The sequence below is a fragment of the Mytilus galloprovincialis genome, chromosome 6 (assembly GCF_965363235.1).
Source record: "Mytilus galloprovincialis chromosome 6, xbMytGall1.hap1.1, whole genome shotgun sequence".
Taxonomy (NCBI): domain Eukaryota; kingdom Metazoa; phylum Mollusca; class Bivalvia; order Mytilida; family Mytilidae; genus Mytilus; species Mytilus galloprovincialis.
The window spans coordinates 58,662,263-58,687,528 of record NC_134843.1 but is presented as its reverse complement, the minus strand read 5'-3'; the positions used below and the strand labels follow the sequence as shown (position 1 = coordinate 58,687,528).

The following is a 25,266-nucleotide window of genomic DNA, read 5'->3' as shown; positions in this document are numbered from 1 at the left end:
AGGGACAGGTGCAAACATTTGCAGCGGGATTAAACGTTAAAGTACGATTATTTTGTTTCATAGAATATGGAATGTTCATTCCTACCAATAAGATAAAAGCAACTTAATTATCATGTGTTTGTGCATGCCGTAAAACCCTGTTCCACATAAGAAATGGGTTTGGATCCAGCAAATACATTTAATTTGCTGCTTATACATGTATACTAAATATACCTGTCCGAAATCAGGAGCCTGTTTTTTTTTCTGTTTGCTTATTATCGTTGTTTGGCATAAAAAATTGTTATTAATTTGATGCATATACATGTATGTGCATAGTGGTGAAAATATACCACCCATGGGCGCTCTTATAACTTGTTTGTATAACTGTCCATTACACCCAAATTCGTTGTTTCTTAGAAATAATTTAACAAATGCAGTTAAACCTTTTTTGTTGGGAATCTTTAAAGGATATTCTTGTGCATCAATTAATTCTACTGCATTGATAACCGTTTCTTTTAAATTAACAATGATCATATTTGTGTACATTTACATTGTACGTTACATCATCGGCAATAAGAAAGCATTCCCTTTTTATCTTGTGTGTAACTCTATTTTATTAAAGAAATCCGTTGTATCTAGAATTCAATTCTAAAGTTATGCCTCTTCAATAATGGTTTTATATTAGGTCAAATAATTTCTTAATCTCAATCCATCTCGTGGGAGAGTAACACCTATTGATGATCGGTCGTAAGGAACATTAATAAATGTACATTGTATCATGCTAGTTGACCAGTTCGCAATGCCTCATTAATTATTTCTGAATGAATTTTATGAATGTTTGGAAGACTGATGTACATGTGTCCATGCTTTGAATCATTATTATTCTTTAAAAATTATACGTATGGATAGCTATAATTTCGTTTTTTTTTTTTTTTTCTATATAGATTTTCAACTATATATTTTATTATCATATAGCATATAAGTGAGTAAGCAATCAATTTAAAGTTCTTTATTGCCATGTTTTAAATATATTGAATACCCCGTATGGAGGTGCTCTTAATTGCAGGATGCTAATACAGATAAGAAAAAATGTTCCGAATGAACAAAAAGAAAGTTTCCGAATATTCCTCCTTAGACCATAGTTCTAACCAAAAATATTTGATACAAGCAAATATCAATCAGGATACGTCATTCATATGTATATCCAGTTACTCATTGGTTAATGATTATAATGATTAATATAGCACTTGCTAGGTTTAAACGCCACATTCAATAAACCACGTGGCTATATCATGGCGGCAAGGTTTGACAGATGAAGACGCTGGCAACTACTGCTGACCTTCGATATATATGTTATCTGGCAATCCTAGTCAGTTAAGATTGGAGTCGATTTCTTTGAAGGATAACGAATTATATTCTTGAAAGTAATTTGCATATATTTTGTTAATTGCAATATTGTTTTTTTCTGGTTTATTTCGAATAACGAATATATGGAATGCACCTGTGAGGTCGGATTTGTTTTTCTTATATTAATATTCTGGAAATACATGAATAATTGTCTAGTAATACTTCTGGGCGTGACATGAAAACAAATGTCCTGAATCTAATAAATAGTATGTGCGCTTTATCGTCATAAACAGTAGTTTCGAAGCATGCTTGCATATTATTATAACAATTGCATTGTTTTCGACAAAATTCTTTTATAATTAATCAGTAAACTAAATGCAGTAGATTATTTGTGAAATTCTGCAGAAAGTTTATTTTCAATTTCTAAGTGCAAGATGCAATAAATTGTAGTTGTTTTTATATTAATAAATACCACAATAATCACGTGATTTAGTTTATCAATATGATTTATTGAATAAATATCAAACTGGGTTTGTTTTGTGTTCTTTTTTTTTTCCTTTCTTCTTTTTTGCGTGCTATTAAATTTGACTATTTAATAAATCTATATTGCATCTTTTCCGTCTATCTATGCTGATAAATCAGAAGCTAAATATTGATTGCGTCATTGTCGCTGTTATTAGTACTAACAGCACATATTAGTTACAACTAGCGACTGTATCAGTATTCCTTATGCAGTAAAATTAAATTAACCTTTTATAAATGATTCTATTTATAACGGTGTGTTGCTTAATTTCTGTACTTTAGATTACTTGAACAGAAATGCGCGTAAGAGTACGTCAACCGACAACGTCATACAAAGATGAGAGCATTTTCACACATGATTTTTGAATGAACATCTTAAAGAAATAATCTAGCTGCATTTTCCTTTTTTATCGTTAACAATTAGGTCAAATACAATGTTATCTTTAGATTTCCATAAATAATAGGTCTGCATAGTTACAGCAAGATATACAGGCAGACTCGTGGCACTTCCGTTATGAAAAGAGGAAAAAATATCAAATAGAGACTCGAATCTTATAAGTGGTATATGGACTTAGAAAATTTGAGCAAAAAGACTAAAAGACAAATTGGTGTCTATGAAACATTTACATACAAAACTGAAAGTACCGGAAAAACTTATATGTCATTTTTATGACTTTTTGCGTTGAGGCCTGGACTAAGTCGGGTGTGTCTATTTTCTGTATTTTTTGGTCTTTGTATTATGTATTCGGGTTTTGTTTTCTGTAATTAGTTAACAGTTTTATCATGTATACCTTTTATATTCATTTGATAAAATTTACTCTTTGCAATAGCATAAATTGTTCTAAATAATCAATCTAATTAAAAACCGATCTCTCATCGCTCCTGTTTCTGATATGTCGCGTGGGAGATCTAACGAAACCCGCTTTGAGGTCACATGTGAGTGACCTCGTAGGTGTGTCTTTTTCGACCAATGAAATTGAGTCTTCCACGATCTTCTAAGTTTAACGTAAGGCAAAGGGATGTAACTCATTTTATTTACGACGAAATCGTCAGTCAAAATAATTCATAAACTTTTTTGATTGGCTTATTAATAGGTCGTCATCTCATTTGCATATCTTTATAAATTCATAACTTTTAGTTCACTCATATGTGACCTGAAAGCCGGTTTCGTTAGATCTCCCACGCGTCATATCGGAAAAAGGGAGCGATGAGAGATCGGTTTTTAATTAGATTGCTAAATAATAAGGATGTTCTTATCACAAGCAGAAAACCCTAGCCGTATTTGACACAACCTTTTTTTTAACTTTTGATCCTCAGTGCTGTACAACTTTGTACTTTTTTTGACTTTCGAACTTTTATATCTGGCCGTAACTGGTAAGTCTTGTGTGGGCGAGGCGCGTTTTTGGCGTATTGAATTTTAAACCTGATGCCTTTTGTTATCTATAATAATCGCAATTCTTAAAATTTTCTTCTATTTATTTCTTTATAACGATAATTACTAAATAACTTTGATAACTGGCGCATGCGCAGCAATGGATGGAACAAATTCTGCCATATGTTCCTGACTTGGTACAGGACATTTTTAAAGAAATCAATGGTGGGTTGAACCTGGTTTTGTGACATGCCAAACCTTGCACTTTAATGGCAATGTTAAATATAACATTAAAAAGTAAAATCACAAAAATACTATTTTTGTGATTTTACTTTTTAATGTTATATTTAACATTGCACTATTTTTGTGAATTTACTTTTTAATGTTATATTTAACATTGCCATTAAAGTGCGAGGTTTGGCATGTCACAAAACCAGGTTCAACCCAACATTGAATTTCTTTAAAAATGTCCTGTACCAAGTCAGGAACTGAACAGCCATTGTTATATCATAGTTCGTTTCTGTGTGTGTAACATTTTTACGTTGCGTTTCTGTTGTGTCGTTTGTTTTCTCTTATATTTTAGTGTGAATTCACATTACTATAAGACGTGTCACGATACTTTTCTATCCCAAATTCATGTATTTGGTTTTGATGTTATATTTGTTATTCTCATCGGATTTTGTCTAATGCTTAGTCCGTTTCTGTGTGTATTACATTTTAATGTTGTGTCGTTGTTCTCCTCTTATATTTAATGCGTTTCCCTCAGTTTTGGTTTGTTACCCCGATTTTGTTTTTTGTCCATAGATTTACGAGTTTTGAACAGCGGTATACTACTGTTGCCTTTATAGGATATAGGACACAAAAAATATAAACAGAAAGCGATGAAGTATGATTGGCAATTCAACCACAAATTGAGCGTTCAAATGAAATGAATGTAAGCAAGCATTTGTAGGCAACCGTATGGCTTTTAACCATGAGTAAAACCAATACTGTATAGTTAACTATAAAAGGACCCGACATGAAAATATGAATCAATTCAAACAAGAAAACTAACGGTCAATAATTAGGAATACTTCCAATACTGGTATAAATCTTCATACTATCTTGCTCCTAAAGGTCTTCGCCAATAGACCAGACCTTAATTCCTAACGCCCCCTAGCGTCAATTCAAATAAATTAATTGTGTCAACTGAATGCCAATGCATTATACTATATTTAATGTAAATTGTCCCATGTTTCTCATGGTAATTGAGTTATTTTTCGTTTCACTCTTTATCAGTAAGTATCAACGTCTATTTAATGACAAGGCGATATGTTTACCAGGCTTGTCAAAGTTTACGCCTCATTTTCTCGCTGATCTAATATCGCTTAGATAAAGTGCATTTGATGATATTATTTGTTACGCCTATTTGTTATGGACAACGCTGAGTTAAACATTGACTTTATCGTACCGTTAAACTTATCATCGCAGTGTTCAAGATTAAATAAAACGACGAGCATTTATCAACTTTTGTAGGTTTTTTTTCAAGTAAAGTGGTTTTGGATGTACCTATTGTTCGCTGTTAGCTCATTTGTCTGTACAATATATATATAAAAAGATAAATCTTATAAAACAAAGAGGAGAAGATACGTGCACGAAGAGGAGAAGGGCATTCATAGAGGGCAATTCGATCTGCAACAACCGATAGGTGTCCACTTAATACAGTAAGATATAAATCGTCCGCGTCTGTTAAAGTTGTATATAATTCAACAGAAACAATCAAAGATCAGCCATCGACACCCAATGCCTCCTTAAGTCCTTGTTAATGCTATATACATTTGTATTAACTTTGACATACAGATTATAATTAACAAATATGAAATACAATGAATCAGTGAGCTTACGTAATCTTCAAATAGCTTAAGTCTAGGAAGTCATTAACCAAGTTGCATTTATGATTTTTGCAATTTCATTGTTCTATTTTGATTGCATTGCTAAAATAACTCCAGTTGAAGAAATAAAATTGAAATGAACTGCAAAACATTTTATTACTGAAAGTTCCTGGAATGTCAGCTCCGGAAAGATATGTTATTATCAAAACTTGATTTAACTACATTGCACATTTTAGATTAGGAATTATTTAAGGATAGTTAACTTTCTGTTCATTGACTTAGCAAACACTTAGCGTTGAATTAGAAGAAGGTATGTCAAGACATAACCATATCCAAAATTTGGCGAAAATTCTTTCTTATTCATTCTGCTGGTAAATTAAGAGTTTCTCCATTTCTTCTGATCGCTTGAATACTCTCAAATTGGTTTCAGAGATATAATAATCCAAAATCTACATTTTACCCTTATGTTCTATTTTTAGCCATGGTGGCCATCTTGGTCGGTTGGCCGGGTCACCGGACACATTTTTTAAAACTAGATACCCCAATGATGATTGTGGCCAAGTTTGGTTAAATTTGGCCCAGTAGTTTCAGAGGAGAAGATTTTTGTAAAAGTTAACGACGACAGACGACGGACGCCAAGGGATGAAAAAGCTCACTTGGCCCTTTGGGCCAGGTAAGCAAAAAAAAGATAAACATAGAAGAACGAAACTTTAAGCTACTGTCTAGCGCTAGTTTTGAACTGGTGTAGACGAAAGGCGCGGCGCGTCTGGCTTACTGAACTATGGAGATGTGAAAAAAGTACTTAACATATGAATTGAATTTGCCATTTGATAAGGGATTTTCCGTTTTGGATTTTTCTCGGAGTTCATTATTTTTGTGATTTGGCTTTTTATAAAAGATAATCAGTAAATTACTACCGTTCAAAATATCTACAAGGAAGTGTCTCATCTTACTAAAATGTACGCACGATGATCAAATTTCATAAAAAAACATGTTTTCGATCAATCAAAACGACGTATTCGTAAGACATATACATGTAATACAATAATTTTGTGTTAACTTTTCTTTGGAAAATTATATGTTTTGGTGTAATTAATTAAAGATTATTTTTTTTAAGCTATAGGTACAACAAACAATTATTTAATTACCATCGTTTCAGATTTCTTCTATCATCTATCATAGTAAACATGCACTTTAGAAAAATGATATAACCGGTACCGTTGCGTAAATAATAAAGGACATTTCGTTCAAACCATACAGTCATGTAGATATGACGGGCAATTTAGTAAATTAATTAAATTAATTGATGTTTTTGTGTTCTGTTATTTAAATTGTTCCTTTTAAAATTTTTACACGATGATGACTGCTGTATTCATATTTTGACTATTTAATTATTATGTCTGTTTATTTCACGCACCATTATAAATATAACGGAATTTGATGAGACTGTCATCAAAGTGAGACGTTTAGCGCTATAAAACCAAGTGTAATCCACCATTTTTCAGAATTGACCATTTAAAAAAATGTATTGGATAATACCTTGTGCGCGGTGAATACAACATCACTAAGGTCAGAGGTCAACAATTGTTTTATCATATTACTTTTTTTTTATCCATCTCCATTTTTCTAGTATTTTCTTAGGAATTTTACTGCGCCTAATTTGTATACTATATATTTTTATCTGCTTTGACCATTGTCAGTTGCTTAGTTTTATTAGTTGAAATATTCAATAAAATGCTATACAAAACAAATTTCATCGAGAAATCAAGAAGGTTATTATTCCTCTCTTCCTCGTATAGCTATAAAGTTACCGATACATTTTGTTCTCCAAAATGTTAGTTACTTAATCGGAGTGACCTGTTAGAGTTTGCGGTAACTTACAAATCGTTAGCATTGCAGACTAGTTGCTTACATATGAGGTCTTTACGCAGAAAATTGAGGTCATGGTCAATGGTCAATGCTATCTCTAACATTTTTGTTAACTTTGAAGAAACTCCTCAGAAACCGTCAAATTTATAAACACAATGTTTAGTGCAACTGTAGGTTGGGACATGACGATACACCAATACATTAATTTAAGGTCAAATTGGTTAAATGACTATAATAGGAGTTTCCTCCCTTTAGATATTAAAAAACTGTGTGGTGAAGGTTCACGAAGGGTTAAAATTGGCCCTGATTTTTTTTATGTTTTTTGAATTGGGCCAAAAAATTACAAATGTCACATAGAAATACCTGTGATAATACTACGAAGACAATAACATTTTTTCTGGCACTTTCCTTTACTATTTATGGAGCAATGACCCTTTAAATTAGCATAATTTGTATTAAAAGGTCAATTTTGGTACTTTTTGTCCATAATTTTAATTGTTTTTGGCATAATTAACCTTGGCCTCCATCTACGATCCAAAAAGTTTTTATATTGATGAAATCTATATCAAAATTGAAATCTTTTGGTTACAACACATTCTGGATCGTAGGTGGCGGCCAAGTTGTTTCAAAAGCTTTAAGGTCTGAAAAATGCACCAAATCATCATATTTTGACAAAATGTCCAAAATGGGCTTACTTTGGTGAATATCTTGTAGTCTTTTGAAAAGAACTGATATACTTAGCATTTATACTTTTGAAATAGACCCATTTACGAACCAAATTGAGACCTTTTTGGTGTTTTATGATAAAGTTGATATTTTAGGCCATTTTGTGCCATTAGTGAACCTTGTCCTTTCAACCAAACAAACTGTTGGACCGGAGTTCTGCTGATGTAAGATAGCTGACCTTAAAATTGCGGTTACGGTCAAAGTTAAATTTAACATTTTCTATTTTGACCTTTGATAGAAGTTCATATTCAATAACAGCAACAATTTTTTTTTTTTGGCATATCTATACAAATCATAAGTTTACCTTGTAATACTTTTCAACTTTGGCCACTCTTCTGAGTTCTCTCGCTAATTCAAATGCTGTTAAAATTGGATCCTTGCTGGATAAGGATATATAAGCACCACTAGCGAGTCCTTTGTATGCATTTAATCTTGTTTTGGCAAGTCTCAGCTGATCAAATTGTAGTTTGTTGCTGCATTCCTGACAGTTACAGTAATAATGGTGTGGTTTATTAATTGTGTCGCCTCTAAGAAGCAATAACTGAATAATTTCAAATTGATTTCGTTCTGAAGCTAAAATTAAAGGAGTAATATCTGCTGAAAATGGCGAATCTTCACTTGTTGTGTTAAAAAAGTAGTCAGTTTCACCAAAACGTTTATTTTCCCTTTTAACGTCGATGTATTTCGGATGTTTTAATATGGTTTCAGCTATTTGTTCATGTCCAGCACTAATTGCTTGTAGCAATGCTTCATGTATATTTGCGATGTTTGAACGATCTAAAAGTAGCTCTACAACCTGAAACAACAGGAAAAAAGCGTTAAATGTCATTTAATGATTTGGGTGATGGGAGTTTTTATCACCAAATCATCGATAATAAGCATCTAAAAGAGAACATTTTTATGTCTATATATCTCTTGGAAATGTCCATAATTGTAACAATTTATCTAATGGTTATAGTATTTTCAACTATTTTGCTATTTACTATTCAATCCTTTGATAAGTATCAGCGAGCGGTGCATCACGGGAAATATATATCTCACAATTCATGTCTCAAGTTTAACAAGCATTAATTTTGGTAGTGTTTTTGTTGTGTTTTTTGCGAGTCATACTGCAGTTTTGATTTTTCTTTATTATTCACTTTCAGACAAATTAGATTTATTAGTTAAATGTGCTTTTGTCGTGTTCTGTTCTATTTAGGATTAAAATGAGCCTCCTCAAAATATCCTATAAGTTTACCTAAATCATTAAATTGTGCTCTTCTTATCGGAATACAATGGATGAAGGTTAAGGTTATAGCGAGATTGCAACATGACGTTAACTAAATGAAAACTAAAAGCCACGAAAAGACTCCAGCTTGCGACCAACTGTTCACTGGTCCGAGTCTATTGATAGATCAAAAAGTAAAATAAAAGTATCTGATCAAAATCTTTCAGACTTTGTAGTAATGACGAGCGTGGCACTCTCTCAACACGAGATTCCGGACTAACACGTCAATTTCAAATGGATGTGACTACATATGGTATATGAAAACAGCCGAATGGATATCTCTATGCTAGAGTTGTACTTCCAGACGGGGATTGTCCAGTTAACTAGATATCTATACTCCAGTAACTCTTTGAATTATTGTAACACGAGGATATGTAGCTTATACATGTACCAATGACCAGATCCCTGAATAGGCACGTTATGGGAAGAGCTACACCGTCACATACATGTTTAACCAAGCACAGTCATTTTTATAAGCCTGTCATAAGTCAGAAACATGTAATCCAGTTAATTTGTTTTATCATTTACAGTTCGTTGGTTTTAAAGTTTGAGTTTTCAACATTTTGTCATGTCGGTGCCATTTTAGTTTACTATGCGTATTGGTTTACAATCATTAATCAAAATAGGGTTAATACGTGCATCGAAATATCTTACTAATCTTCAAAGCTTCAATTTCAATTTCCTAAACATATCAATTGATTAATCAGCGAAACCCCACTGCGGAATACTAATGTGACGTAACAAAGTAATTATGTCAGATTGTGCTATAAAAAATTAAACATTAACAATATATTTTGAAAAATGACCTGAAGCTGGTAATTAGACAAAATCTTCAACATAATACATAATTTAAGGGAAATCGATATTACTACGCTGTAGTTCACAGAAATTATTTTTGTAAAATAGAAATCTTAATTTCAGGATGTATTTTATTTTATACTGCTTCAGTTAATAGAAATGTCACTCTTGGGGTTTCAGTGTTGTGATTTTAAGTGTATTACCTCTCTGTGTTCATTTCCCACAGCCAGACGTAATGGAGTTCGCCCGATTATATCGTGATAATCGACATTGAAAGATTGATTCTCGTCCAGTATTTTTTGAACTGTTGGAATGTCCCCAAACTCAGCAGCATAGATGAATTCTTCTTCCAAAGTAGACAGCTGAAAGAAAAATATATTGACTGTTCAAAATATACACAACAGAATCTGTTAAAGCTTCAAATTTATAGTTGTTCACAAAACGAACAAAACCAATGTCATACAAAGTCATGTTAAATACACGTTCCAAGACACTAGAAAACAATGTGAGGGTTATAATTTAAGGAATTCAATTTTTGGACACGTCATATTTTCATTTAGTGGTGCGTTCAACGAATTCAACATGTTCAAATTATTCGAATGAGAAAAACAACAGCTTTTAATGTTTCTTTAAGTGTAAGTAAGTGCTTGGTTAGAATTGTTTGACATTGTCATTTCGGGGCCTTTTATAGCTGACTATGCGGTATGGGTTTTGCTAATTGTTGAAGGTCGTACAGTGACCTATAGTTATTAATCTCTGTGTTATTTTGGTCTCTTGTGGAGAGTTGTCTCATTGGCAATCATACCACATCTTCTTTTTTTATATTTACTGAACAGTAAAGATTTCTAAATAAATCCAGAACTTATTTAAGTAACATTCAGAAGTTTTGTTTTACATGCATGAAGTTTATCAACTTTTGAAAAGTTCAGAGATCAATTATAAATAACCGCCACTAGAATATTTGTACATATCAGTGAAAGTTGAAACATATATCCCTTGATCGCATATCACTATTTGCATTCGTTAATTTCCATTTCTTCAATGTAACTAAAGATTTGTTTTTTTAATATAGTAGATTTCAGCGCCTTTGCATATAATACATGTATTTCAACTGGGTATTATGATTCGCTTAGATGACAAATTTGTCGAAGTATAATCACGATTCATAATTAAATGTAATATACATGTATTATTGAAAATAAACATAGACTGGATAATTTAATGACACATCTTCTAGTGATACCGCTTATAAGCAAGTTGTTAATTAACTAACTTTAAAGGTTCACTAATGAGCAAAACAACGTGTTCTTACCAACACACCACTTAGCTGACGGTCGTACTTAATCATGAAGAACAGGATTGTACTCTTACATATTCTTATGGTGACCGTTTCAGCAGACAAAGTGCAACATTGGAAAATTGTATAGCAGATTCATAGCTCGAACTTCTATAGCATGATCAGTGGCGGATCCAGAGGGGAGCGTAGAGGGCGTACGCTCCCCTTTGCTCGGACTTTTTTTTTTTTTTTTTTTTGGTAAAATGATTAATCAGACCTAGCCATTTCCCGTGTACCTTAGTACTATAGTATTTAATTTTTATGCAACAATTATTTACTTAGAAAGATATATTTTCCTGAAATTTACTGATTATCAAAGTCATGTGATTCGCTAGGGTGGAGTTGACCAATGCGTCGCTCTGTCAAATTACAGTAACACAATGCTTAGGCTGAGTGAGGATGACAATCATGACACCTTCATAGCAACAAAGTATTGACTTCTATTTCACTATACCACCAAACAAAAAGGAATACTCTATAGACTCTCACTCCACAGCAAAGGAGTCATCTAACTACGAAAAACCCCAAACGCCCCAGCCTATTTTGAAATAATATAGCTGAATAATGATCCCTGGGGCAGTCATTTTAAGCTCTAGATAGATTTAAAGTCGTCAGTACGAACCAATGGATTTAAGGAGACAGTCTTAGAAATTTGAGAGAAAAAAAATTGACTCTGATGTTTGCCGTAATGTCTGACCGGAATGTCTGTTTCGCCGAACTGATATATGGAATACTTTTTTCAAGACCAGACTGCAACCTGTCTGCTGGGTGTGGCCTTTATGAAAAATTCTGGCCGTATCTGGATTGAAAACAAAAATCTTGTCCACCTTTTTGCTATTAGAAATGAATATTTCCAACAGAATTGTATGGCATTAAATAAACATGATGAATAAAACGGGCATATTTTTTTGTGGCAGGGGTTTTAATGTCTGACCGGAATGTTCTTATATGTTAGACAAAAAATAGGGAGAATACAGCATCGAAAATGTCCAACCCTATAAACACCTTTACAGCAACTACAAAATATGCCCCACGCCAGGAACGGTTTTTAAAAAAAAAGTGCATATTACTTTATTTTATGTTTTTAGCCCAAAAATGGGCCCCAAAAAATTTTCGCCTCGATCCGCTCGGCGATCTTTAAAAATGTCGCCCCCCTCTCCAAAATCCTGGATTCGCCCCTGATGATAACTTTAAAATATGAACTGTCGAAGGAAAGAAGATCACGTGATGGATAAGCAAATGGACGCTTAACTGAATCTGCACGTGACAGGTTGTCTGCGAACTGACTAAACCCATAACAGGAAATGTCTAAAAATACACTGAGACTCCAAATTTACATAATGGACAGAGCAACAAACTAATTACTCGTCACGTTGTTTGAGTTTATATGATTACAGAGGTTCAGTAAACTATTGCATCTGAGAGTACGCTGCTCCTATAGGATTTATATTTCTTGATATTACATTAAGTGTTCTCAGTCTTGTTTCGTAATGTAATTTTGAACATTTGTCTGACCATCTTGTACTGTATGACAAATATTTGTTTCAAGTATATACAATTACGTGTATCATATTAGGAATTCCCTGTAGATGTCTGATTCTTGATTAAAATAAATGTTAAAAAAAGGATTCATGGTATCTTCATTCTGTTTTTAGCATCTGCATCACATGATGTTTTAAAAATGAATTGCAAAATGCTGTTACTTTGGATAAAAAACAGAAAAATACATTTGATAAATAACTAATTAAGTATAGTATATTTAATTGATACTAATGACAATCCAGATGCCAAACTTCTTTGGAAAACAATAAATATATACTGCAACATTGAGTTAAATAGTTTATGCAGCATTTGTACAGTCTCGAAAGTAAAATTACGATTTATGATCGAATTGCAATTTATGAAAATTCATAAACTAAGGATTTTGTTCTGTGATATAACATGCTGTTCTTCGAAATTAAATCAAAAACAAACTATTTCGACTTTTTCATTGCCGCTAAATGCAGTTCACAGCGTTTTGATTTTAAATCTCGCTATAATTTAATGGCGCATGCTAATTGTGTAAGGCCGTATGTTGATCTCGAAATGTCTAGGATTTTTTTGTGTCGTAGAGTTGTCGTCTTATTGACTGTATTGCATAACATCTCGTACGGTTCTTAAAATACAATTAAAATAACATAAATAAAACGTTATATTGTTGAACGTTTCTGATTGATTTCAAATCCGTAGAATCTAAAAGTCAAAATGTTAAATCTACATGGGAATTCTATAACCTAAATATTTCATTTTAGATCTCATTTGAAGTATTTACAAACAAGAATTTGTCCCAAGTACAAATTTGGCATTAAAATTAGAAAGATCATATCATAGGGAACATGGGTACTAAGTTTCAAGTTGATTGGACTTCAACTTCATCAAAAACTAACTCGACCAAAAACTTTAAACTGAAGCGGGAAAGACTGACGAACGAACAAACGAACGGACGCACAGACCAGAAAACATAATACCCATAAATTAGGTATAAAAATGTAAGTAAGAAAAACAAGTCAATCCTTCAATCTGCATATATTTTATTTTCATTTTTATTTAACAATACATCGTCCCCAAAATTTGCTTATCTTTCCCTTATATATTATTTGACTCAAATTATACAATACTTGCTATATTCCCAGTTTGACATAAAAAAAAAACTGAATAAAACCAAATTATCCGAGCAATCTGATTTTTCTGTATTCTTCAGCACGGTATCAAATATAAAATCTTACCAAACAGTCTCCACTAGGTTCAGTCGTTTTGTAACTCAAGACCTTATTGTAATATTGTATTTCAAATTCATGGAGACACATGGTTGAGACAAACAAGTATGACCTTAAGGGTTTGAGCTTTTAATTACAGTTACAACCTTGCTCATTTTTTTTAAATTCAGTTTCAATATCGCATCGTAGCACAATGTACATACATGTAGGTGGCACGGTAGCATTTCCTGGCCCATAGGGATAATGATAGCCTTTTTAGAATTTTCACCACTTTCTAACACTGCAAAAAATTCTACATTCACAGTTAACTGAAGTACTTTCATTTTACTATTTAGAAATGAATTTGAATATGTATCGTGACCTTTTACTTTTTTTTTTGCTATTTTTAAAAACCTAAGGCTACTAGTGCTTTTAGGTCTTTTATGGTGCAGTGAATACAAAATTAAAAAAAAATTCTCAAAAATTCATTTTCATCTGTATGTAAAATTATTTCATATTTTTCTACACCTGATTCATCCCTCAGGTTCAGTTGATTGTGTATTTTTTGTCCAATCACACTGTTTAGATACATTAACCTAAGTAGGGTACACAAAAGAGCAACCTAAATTCCGGAACGCAAATACTACCGTGCCACCTGTAGGTTCAACCTCAATTGAAGTTACAAATCATTTTTAAATTTGACGTATATGTATAATTTTGGATATTAATTAGTTTTAAAAGATCGAATTCAACGAACGAGTTCTTCAGACGATCTTCGATATTTTATGGTAGAGATGCACAACTACGAAGTTATTTTTCTATTATATGCTGCAAATATACGAAACAAGTTGCTTTCTTTTAAAAAAGAAATGCAATCGTAAACCCAAAATGCATGTTTGGTATTAAATATTAGATATTTTTAAAGAAAAGAGTTGGTTTCTAGGCTTATTAACAAATTAATGATTTTTGTGCTTATAAAAAAGAAATGCAATACGTGAAACTTAATAGCTGTTTTTATTGGCATTTGAGATACACAACAGCCTGTGTTTGATTTTGCTTTTTCCACCTGCCCACCCGTGCCCACTCTAGCTATAATCTCTTTTTTTTTTGTAAAAATATTGATTACAACTGCTTATCTGCTTTTTTCAAGTGATTGTACTTGCATGTTTTTTTTTTTTTTAGATTAAACAAACTGAGAAACTACATGCCCACTCCTATGGGTGTGCAGAGTGGACAAGGTAGAATTTTCGCCCACCGGATGCCTACTCCTTTGGTGGACCGGTAGACAAAGCAGAATCCACCTGAGCTGTAGTGTATGTTCATAATTATTTGAACAAGGGCTTGTTATTGTATTATTAAGATCCTTACACCAGCTCTGCAAGGTTTTAGTGATGCTTAGGGTTGTAAGCATTGGCAATTTAATGTTGTGTGATCTGTGCTCTTAAAAGTTTAAGTTCTTACAAATAAACAAACTAAATTGAAATTTAAATTAAAAAAATTAAACATATACGAACTGAATTTATCACTGATTACCCTTTGTTAAACATGAGTTTGTTTTAAATTCACAATTATGAAAATTGTAAGGTGTTCCTTTTATATTTGAACGTGTTCTTTCATTAACTTTTAAAAAGTGTCTTTTACATGGTATAGTTACATTAATGTGTTATGGTATGTATGTAAGATTTTTTTAAAACAGGTATATTCATAAGCACATGTTTTAGTCAGAAGCATGTTGTTTGAATTGTTATAACAGTGTTTTGGTACCCTTAGTAGGATGCAGTTTAAAGTGAGCCCAATATTGAAGGCTGTATTATAACCTGTAATTCCTTACTTTAACTACACTGTATCTTACTGGAGAGTTATCTTTGGTATTCCTACCACTTTAAAAACACATTTTCTCTCTGACATTTGATTATTTCATTAGAATAATCTAAATATTTAAATTGAACTGAAGTAGCCTTGTAGGTTTCTTATATTGACCTATCCTTTTTCTCTTAGTCTAGTCATTTGGGTGCACTGTATAACCTAGTGATCACTGAGATAGTTTGTATTGAAAGAAAAAATGTAACCTTTTAAATTTACATTTTGCCTAATTGTACCACATTGTGTCTTGAAAGGGAGTTGTGTCAATGACATTCATACCACATCTTCTGAATTTTAAAGCGAATCTGTTTTGAATGAAAAATTAATTGATTTCCAAAATTGTTTTTTTTTAATCTCAAACCAAGGCTAATTTAACACCACAAAGAAACACATACAACCCATACACCGTAGCGATTATATAAGACATCAGAGGAAGTTAAGTTTACACAGTTATGAGAACAGTTGACCAGGAGCTTCTAATTAATTTATAGAGACTCAGAACGCGTTTATATCAGTGCATTATCAAAATGATCACACAAAGCTTTGTTGCTTTTGATAAAAATATTTAAAAAAATATCATTAAACAAACTTCAAAATTTCATAAAATTATTTTACTTGCATAAAAAACCTAAATATCAAATTTATACATAATCTATAAAAACCGAAAATTCAATATCTGATTGTTTTCACAAAAAAATAATTTTAAAATCAATTACTACAGAAGTGATAATTAGTTCCCTGGCTAAGGTAACTATAAATAGAAAGTATTTGTGTGAGTTCGTGGTCTAGTGGTTAAGACCAATGGCTACAGTGCTGAAGGTCTCGAGTTCGATTCTCACTCGGGGTGCTAAAAATATCAGTACATCAGAAGGGTAATTTTCACCCTCTCACACACATCTCTGGTACCCAGACCGGAGTTTAAACTAGAATGGGTACTTAGGGGGCCTCGGTTGGTCAAAGGTGTCCCCTACTTTGATCTGGAGATCAATCTTCTGATATCTCTCTGGTTTGTCTGTTTCCACCGAGTGGCCCGGTGGTTCTCTCCGAGTACTTCGGCTTCCTCCACCATAACAACAGACTTCCCGGTGTCCTACACGCTTCCTTGGGCGGTGTTGGGTGGGGATTGTTCTGGTGGTGGGATAATATTGTAAAGGACACATCTCCATTAATCCTTAGGGAGTGTACATGGATCCGCTGTACCCTTGCAGTCAATCAAGGGGTGCGTCTAAATTGGCGGAATCTCGAGTACATACATAGTAAGGTAACTATAAATAGAAAGTATTTTTGGCTAAGGTAACTATAAATAGAAAGTATTTGTTCTTATCTCTTATCTGCATCTGTCATCACTCGGTATCTAAAAATAGACATTTGATATCTTATCGCTGACCCTATTAAATCTACCGAAATTGCATGCATGATTAATTTTAAGATTTATGATCGTAATAGACCAGTTTCACATAAGCTACTAATCAACGCTGATCTCGAAATCTTCTGCGTGTTTGAGTTTAAATCTCGCGATAATTAACGATATCATACGTGACAGGGGGCTACTGATATTTAGCAACACAATAATAAATCAACCGCTTATAATTACTGCGTTATGTACATTGCTGTATGTCAGTTTGATTTTTCGTGAAAAGAGAAAAATATTTTGATAAAGAGAAAACAGCCTAAACATCAGAAATTCATTTAATTTCAGTTCTGTTACAGTTTTTCTTAAATATTTTTTACATCTTCTTCACATGCATGTAAAGGGTTTTTACGGTCTACATATAGGTTTAGTATCATAGACTCGAACTTTTAATTTTCTTTTAAAAAAATACAGGTTACTGTTATGGTGACTTTTGCATGAAATTTTATGGGTACAAGGACATGATACCGGCACTACTAAATAATCGAAATTTCCAATAATGGTAGTACAATGTAGGGGAGTATAATATATAATGTTCAACGAAAATTGATAGAATTTTTCCTTACATACTCTTGTCAAAGATGTAGTACATAATTATTGTGATATGCTAACAATATGAAAAACACAATGATAGATCACCGAGTGTTTTCAAGCTATACGCTGTGAAAATATGAAGCATTTTGTATGGATTAAACAGAGGCATTTTTAAGGTAAAACAAATGATAGAATTCCAAAGTAAAATGTGAGAAAATAGCTCTTATAAAATGCGTTCAGAAAACAACAGAAAAAATGGAGTCACCATGCGTTTTATCCTGTTTAGCGTACATGGCATATAACATTAATAGAACACTTTCCTATTGATTGTAATAGACACGTAGTAGACAGGGCCCTGGTACCGTGTTGAAGACCGTACATTGACCTATAGTTGTTAAACTTTTGATACATTGTGACATGGACTGATCGACAGTTGAATCATTGGCACTCATACCACATCTGCTTATTTGTATGTACATTTGTTTCAAATATTTCTGTGTCAATGATGTTTTAGACGGCCATGATATAAATGAAGTGAGATATAAGGCAGTTTTGAAATACGTATTAGAAATACAGGTTCATCTTCAATTTTCAAAGATCGGACTATAATACAATGCATTCAATATCATTTTAATTTCTAAGCTATGTTCATGATCGATTTCGTCTAAGCAGAGGTTCAGTGCCAGCGGGGCGAGTAATTTTCTACATATTGTCAACTTTATCATTTTTCGTGCCATTAAAAGTAATTGAATATCCTGTATTTACAACAAGCGATGTATGCCTTAAATTAAGATCAAATGCTGAATGACCCCCTCCTAAATTATTAAAATATTCCCAGTGGCATTAACCACACTGGCCATGATATCTCAGTGTTAATAAGGTACCAGGGTTAACATTTTAAACATCTGTACTAGGGGATGACCATTTGATTTTCAGGAGGGGGGGGGGGTAGAAAAATAATATTCTTAGACTAATTTCCTAATAAATAATTATGACCTAGGCAGGATGGAAAAGAATGATCTGCAACACAAACTACAGGAAATAATTGTGTACAAAAGTTAAATGAATTATCAAACGGTCGCCCTTTTTCAGTAACTGTATATGGGCGTTTTTCAATAAAAGCGTTCCTTTCAGACCTAAAAAAAACGGAAAATCAACTAGTCTAAAATTTATTTTCAAGAGTTATTTTGAATACCTCTATTATAGACCTGTTTGCAAACAAAAAGTGCAATCTTAAATACTCTTTAAAATGATATTATTTTCATAATTTGTGTACCGTTTCGTAGGGGACTTTTGTCCCCTACGAAACTGCTTCTAAACACACATATTTTTGCAATTTTGAATGTTTCCTATAGACATTCCAGTTTGTTTACGTTATATACTAGAAAAATCTCATTTTTTTCTGAATTGGAGAACCATTTTTTATTAATAAAGATTAGACAGTACTTCACATATGAAGGTACAACTCATGTTACGTAGTGGACATTTTGATGCGTTTCGTAGTTGACAAAACCGTTTCGTAGTGGACAAAAAGTTTCGTAGTTGACATCAACCCTATTCTATGTTAATAAAAACATAATAAAAATTACATGAAACTAACCTTTGTTATTTGCTTTGCACGAATATAATTGAAAAAAGAGTAAAAAAAGACTGCATGGTAGTGGTAGTGTCCACTACGAAACGTTTTTCTCCCAAACTTGTTTCGTAGGGGACCGTTTCGTAGGGGACGTATTCACATGTTTTATTTTTTTCTCACAACCCTAATATTGCAATAGTAACAAGACTGACTGTATTCATCAAAGCGTTATTAAGCTGTACACTGATATTTTTTTCATAATTTTAAAACCAGTTACTGAAGGAGATTTGACCCGTTTCGTAGTGGACATTTACAAAAATACGGTATCACTCTGGTCCATTTGATGTGCTCAATTTTTCTTACCAGCAGTTTAATTGCCGTTATAAAAGCATCAATTCTTTTGTAAGACCCTAATGTTTATATCTCTTGCAAACAAAAAATTACATTGATTTTATAAAACTGTTTATAAGCAAGTTTTAATGACTTCGTTTCGTAGTGGACATTGTGTTAGGGACACACCTTCTAAAATAAAAAATCCTATGTTAAAAGCTGTTTATTAAAATATGTTGGCTCTAAACATACTTTTGAATTATTAAAGAACTTATATTAAGTAAAATTAATATTTATTTCTTCATTTTTTTAAGATATTTGAGAGTATGAATGTTGAACAGGCGGTCTAGGGACATGCCATTGTGGTTGTTTTGGACCATTCAGGAATCAATATCTTATCAATCTCTAAAAAATAAACAGTTTCTTTGCTTAAAAATGTTATATCTAATTCAATGTACTGACTGCACAAAAAATTACTTGCAAAGATCAAACACATTTTTTTTAAAGTGGCTGGGACAAGAAAGTACGTTTTTATTGAAAAACGCCCATATACAGAAAAGGGTACGTTTTATCAATTTTCACCTGGTGAGATTATACAAGGTGAAACGAGGATTCCACATGGCCAAGGTGTTAATTGCCTTCTTAATTTATGACCTTATACTATGTATATGAAGTGAGCCCCGCTTATTTATCTAATTTATTCTTCCCGTTAGGTGAACGATCTCAACGTGAATTCGTGACATTTAAAGGTACAATTAATATAAAGCCAGGCGGCATATCAGATCGTATATAATACTGCAATCAACAACACAGCAGTAGTCCGTTTTAAAATCTTTTATTGTGTCAATTGTTAATAATTAAAGTTGTCTGGTCAATATAAATTTTATATTTTGATTCAAATGATGCTCATGTTGTTAGAAATGACCCAAATGTAAACGCAAACACTCAATCAGATGCTTGTTTTTCCAAGTCTTAATGGTCACTGCTTACAACCGTTAGCCCCCAGTTGATAAACTCTCGAGAATTATCGCGTGATTTCATAGTTTTGCTAATTAGATTAGACATGCGCAGTTAAATGTGAAACTGGTGTATTAAAGCGGCACTTTTAGGGTGCAATTGTTTCTAACTAAAGTTTTGAAAACGTTTTGAGGCGTTTGTTGTTATTTTCTAACTGCTACAGAAGTAGAAACATCGTTTAATACTTCTTTTCTGACCCTATTTGAACTTTCAATAATTCATGCTCATGTTGTTGAAAAACATACTTTTTATAAACGTAGAAAAAAATAAATTGTTTAAACAGGTTGAAGTTAGAAACAAATTAATGTTTGCATGTATTGTATTAACAAACGAAAAACGACAAAACATTTGCATAGTCAAGTGTATTTTTTTAATTTATTTTAGTTGTAGGTTTCCGTTTTATTTTATTTTTTCATATTCAATATCTATTTAATTACATTTTTAATAACCATTTTTTTTTTATTAAAGTTGCAATATTTAATTACAAAAATTAACTGTAATTTAATCATATGCAAGAAAGACTTCCCTTTAATTTTAGTATAAAAAATAAATAGCTTGCTTTTTACATCATATACATCTTCCTTAAACTTAAAATCTAAAATAAAAGGCTACTAATACTTTTTTTTAAAGATTTTATTTTTAATTATTCTCGTTCAGAATATAAATCGCATTGTTTACATGAAATCTTATCTCATATCTAAACACAGCTGGTTTCAACGTTGGACTCTAATTAAAATACTACGCATGTAGGTTAATATTAGCAGCTTGTAATCGTGTGCAAGGAAATATTATATTATAATAAATTTCAGATCATACGTAAAATATCTCTATAGCAACTTAAGATGCTAATGCTTATTCAACAGATTGGTAAGCTATTGCGCTAGCCTGGGATCCGGCCCAATCTAGCTGCGCGTCGTAAGGGCCAGGTGGGGAACAAATACCATGTGATCGATTCAGTGCCAGTTGACTCTGAATCTAAAGTGAGGCTGAATAAATATTTGCATAAATTTTGATGTTTGATGTAAACCAGCACAATTGGAATCCAATTAACACCTTGGACATGTGAAATCTTAAACTTTTAACTTTCTCACCAGGCGATTGCTGATAAGAATTAACCCTTTTCTGCTTACTAATTATCATCATACTAATAATTAGATATGATAACACTATACATCAATTCATAAAGAAAAATAATTACAGTCTAATTTTTACAAATTGATGTTAAACAAAATTAATTTGATACAGATGTAAAACAAACATTGTGGACAAAATTAGTATTAACCAATCATTGACAGGCAGTACATTGATACACGCCTGGCTATACTGACAAGATTAGCCAGGACCCCAGGCTAGCTATTGCGCATGTATTTGAAAGGTTGTCAAAGCTATTGCGCATGTATTTGAAACATGGTCATAGAAAGAACAGAAGTGTTCCGAATAACATCCGGTGTTCCGAAAGACTACAGATATCGTCCAATATATACTGCGTAAACCCTCAGGGGTTTACGCAATTAACAAATTGTTATATTGCATATATCAAACAGCATGTGCAGCAATTTACATTTTTGTTTTTAATCTGATTTAAATTGTCAGGAGATCAAAATTGTGACGTAGCATCGTTACGATAAATCTCGAACTGTATAAGTTAATAATATTACATTAATTGTAGCCGACATAAACACAAGCGTATCAGTATCTTCCCTGCGTGGGATAATAAATATGTTAATTTCATTAGGTCTATTTCCATCAGAATGCAAACTTACAACTAAATGTCCTTATGTGTCTGATGTCGACCTATAAAAAGCTAAGCTCGATCTTTGAATCGATACCGAATCAAAATGTCAACCTTGATCTAACAAGACGGAATTCTTGTTTAACAGTCAGTCTTCATAATTAGAAAATTAACAGGCAGAGATATAATACAGCTGTTCGTCATGATGTCCATAAAATAAATGTAATGCAATCTCTGAATTCGCTGAAGAGCAATTCTGGATTATTATTGTTATTGAGAGCGCTAAAGGATAAAAGTCTAGAGAGCCATTAAGTAAGAAGCACAGTAGTTAAATCCAAGTGGGGGTCTTCAAAGTTTTTAAAAGTAAAATGATCTCAACGGGAAGATGGTTATTACCACAGGTGTAACAAAGAATTGTTAATGAATTTTCATGAAATATTTGTCACTGGACGTTTAGCATCCAACAATAAATAAAAGAGGGAGAGAAAACACGTTATAGTAAAAAAGATAAGTCAAAATGACAAACTAAGTGTAACACATGTGGAATGATTGCTAATGAAACAATTGTCCATCAAAGTTCAATTTAAGTTGATTTAAGCAGCTATCGGCAATAATGCAGAAACCCTATACCGTATAGTCCACTTTAAAAGGTCATAAATTTTAATATTTGAAAACATGAACATTACTAAACACCGACGAACTAATGTGTTCCGAAGGACAAAAATTAATTTTCCTTGCTCGCAAGTGGGATCTGTTGAGTTACATGTACAAATGTACGTATGACAAATACTAATTGCGACTTATAATTGCGACATTTGCATTTGCGCATTTGCATTGGTTGAAAATACAAATATTCCACTTGAGAGTTGTTCAAGGAAACTCAAAGTGGAAATGGAAATAAGCAAAATTGCATCTTAAACATAAAAACGACCAGACGTGTAGCGTGAATGATTGCCATAATTAGTGTTCAAATGGCGATCGCAAAGGTCAATATGGTGGTACATGCATCTAAGAGCTGCAAATGTAAATCCAAATGCCAAAAAAATATTACAAACATTAACACTTGTGTTTACATTCAATTTCTTTTGACATGAGTTGCACTGATTGTTTCAAGAACTATTTGTCTTATTGTGAATGAAATTACATGTACCATAAAAAGATTCCATGCATTAGAAAAGCATTACAAAAGTCAAATCATATTTTACAAATAATTTGTCATGTGGTCAATTAGAAATGAACAATAGCTTCCAACCGGACATCTATTTTCTTCAACAAACATCATTAAAAGCAATTGGACTATATATAGGAACAATACTGTTATAAATATAAAGCCGTGTTAACATATATGGCATCAGAGAGAAAAGCTGAAATGTTGACATTATATACTGTGCGTCTCTATCTTCTTCAAGATTACTATTTACATGATGCTGATCTTTTCATGCAATATATTTCACTGACTATTCTTACCAATATTTAAAAGTTTAAAAGACAAGAACTGGTTAGTGTTTTTAAATAGCAGCTGTATTTGTACGAAACTTATAAACAAGTGTAATGCGAGCATTAGATAGCTATTACTCCTGTTTCGAGCCGAGTTACAGTACAAATACAGCTGATATTTAAAGACACTAAACAGATATAGTCTTTATACTGCAATTAATTCTGTATATTATTTGTGCTTTGAAAGACACAAAAGCTCACATTTTTTTGAATTTATTTCCGATTTAAAATCCCTTGAGGCCCGCGTAGTAACATTAAAATCACTCATTCAGCTGAAGATGGGTTCGCAAAAAAAGAATCTCGAATGGTCAACAATAAATACATCTCTCAAGGTGAATAATTATCTATTTTAACATAACAACTAATTTCAACAGTAAAAACAAATAACAAAACATTGTCCAATTTGAAACATAAGTGAACGAGTTGTCCTACGCTTCAGAATTTTAAACTAAACTTGAAATTCACTTGACATGCATGTTGAAATTGACATGTTTGATTTTGTTACACGTGTAAAAAATGCTGCTCATGTTTGTCTGTTAACAAAAAAATTGGTTTAATTCTTATTGCTCTGAAGAAATGTTTGAAAATAAACAGAACGTATAAAAGTAATCGTTAGTTGGCATAAGGTCAAGCAATATGTCATTGGAATGCGATTGCAATACACATTTTGAGGTCACGCAGGTTCAACCAACACTCAGTCCGACAGTGGGCGGAGCTTTAAAGCGATAGGGCTGTATCTGATAAAGTGATCCATGAGGGTATCAGATATAAGCTTTTAACAAACAATATTACTGGAAAGTTTTATTCTATCATTAAAGATATGTATAATAAAAGTGACCTCTGTGTTAAAATTGATAATGAAATGACTCCATGATTTAAATCATTTATAGGGGTTAGACAAGGTGATGTTTTAAGCCCAAATATTTTAAAATTTTTTATCAATGATCTACCTGACAAGTTTTTACCTTGTCCTGATCCAGTAAATATTAATAACCGTAGAGTAGACTGTCTTATGTATGCTGATGATGTAGTAATTTTTTTCAGAAACACCGGAAGGGTTGCAAAAGAGAATAACATGTTACATGAATATTGTTTAGAATGTTGTTTAGATGTTAATTTAAAAAAGACAAAAAGTATAATTTTTAACAAGCCAGGAAATTTTTTAAAATTTACATTTTGGAGGTAAAAAGATTGAAAGTGCAAAATTATAAAGATATATTGGAATCACATTTACATCTAGCGGTATATTCAAGCAGTGTAAAAATGAATTATACAACAAATCTTTAAAAGCATGTTTTAAGCTACAGAGATGCTTGTTATCATCTAACCCTAGTATTGCCACTATTTTTACATCTTTATGATCATACAATTAAACTCATACTATTATCACGGTAGGCATAGTGTCCGGTTAGGATCGTGGTTTTTCGAGTGATTTGATCGGGCTTTTTCGAGTGTGACCACTTTTTTTCGAGTGAATATGATCA

General features: G+C 32.3%; 1 protein-coding gene and 1 long non-coding RNA gene across 4 annotated transcripts in view; one reads left to right on the top strand and one right to left on the bottom strand.

Moving 5' to 3' along the window:
- Window positions 1-25,266, top strand: part of LOC143079982 (uncharacterized) — a 250,721-nt gene that overhangs the window by 20,660 nt on the left and 204,795 nt on the right. The gene's annotated exons all lie outside the window — the stretch shown is intronic.
- Window positions 1-25,266, bottom strand: part of LOC143079981 (short transient receptor potential channel 7-like) — a 121,098-nt gene that overhangs the window by 36,077 nt on the left and 59,755 nt on the right. For all 3 annotated transcript variants that reach the window (XM_076255611.1, XM_076255612.1, XM_076255613.1), the window contains exons 3-4: window positions 9,955-10,113; window positions 7,991-8,482 (exon numbers count right to left, since the gene is read on the bottom strand). In XM_076255611.1, coding sequence (XP_076111726.1) covers window positions 7,991-8,482; window positions 9,955-10,113 — 651 coding nt within the window. The remainder of the gene's footprint in view (window positions 1-7,990; window positions 8,483-9,954; window positions 10,114-25,266) is intronic.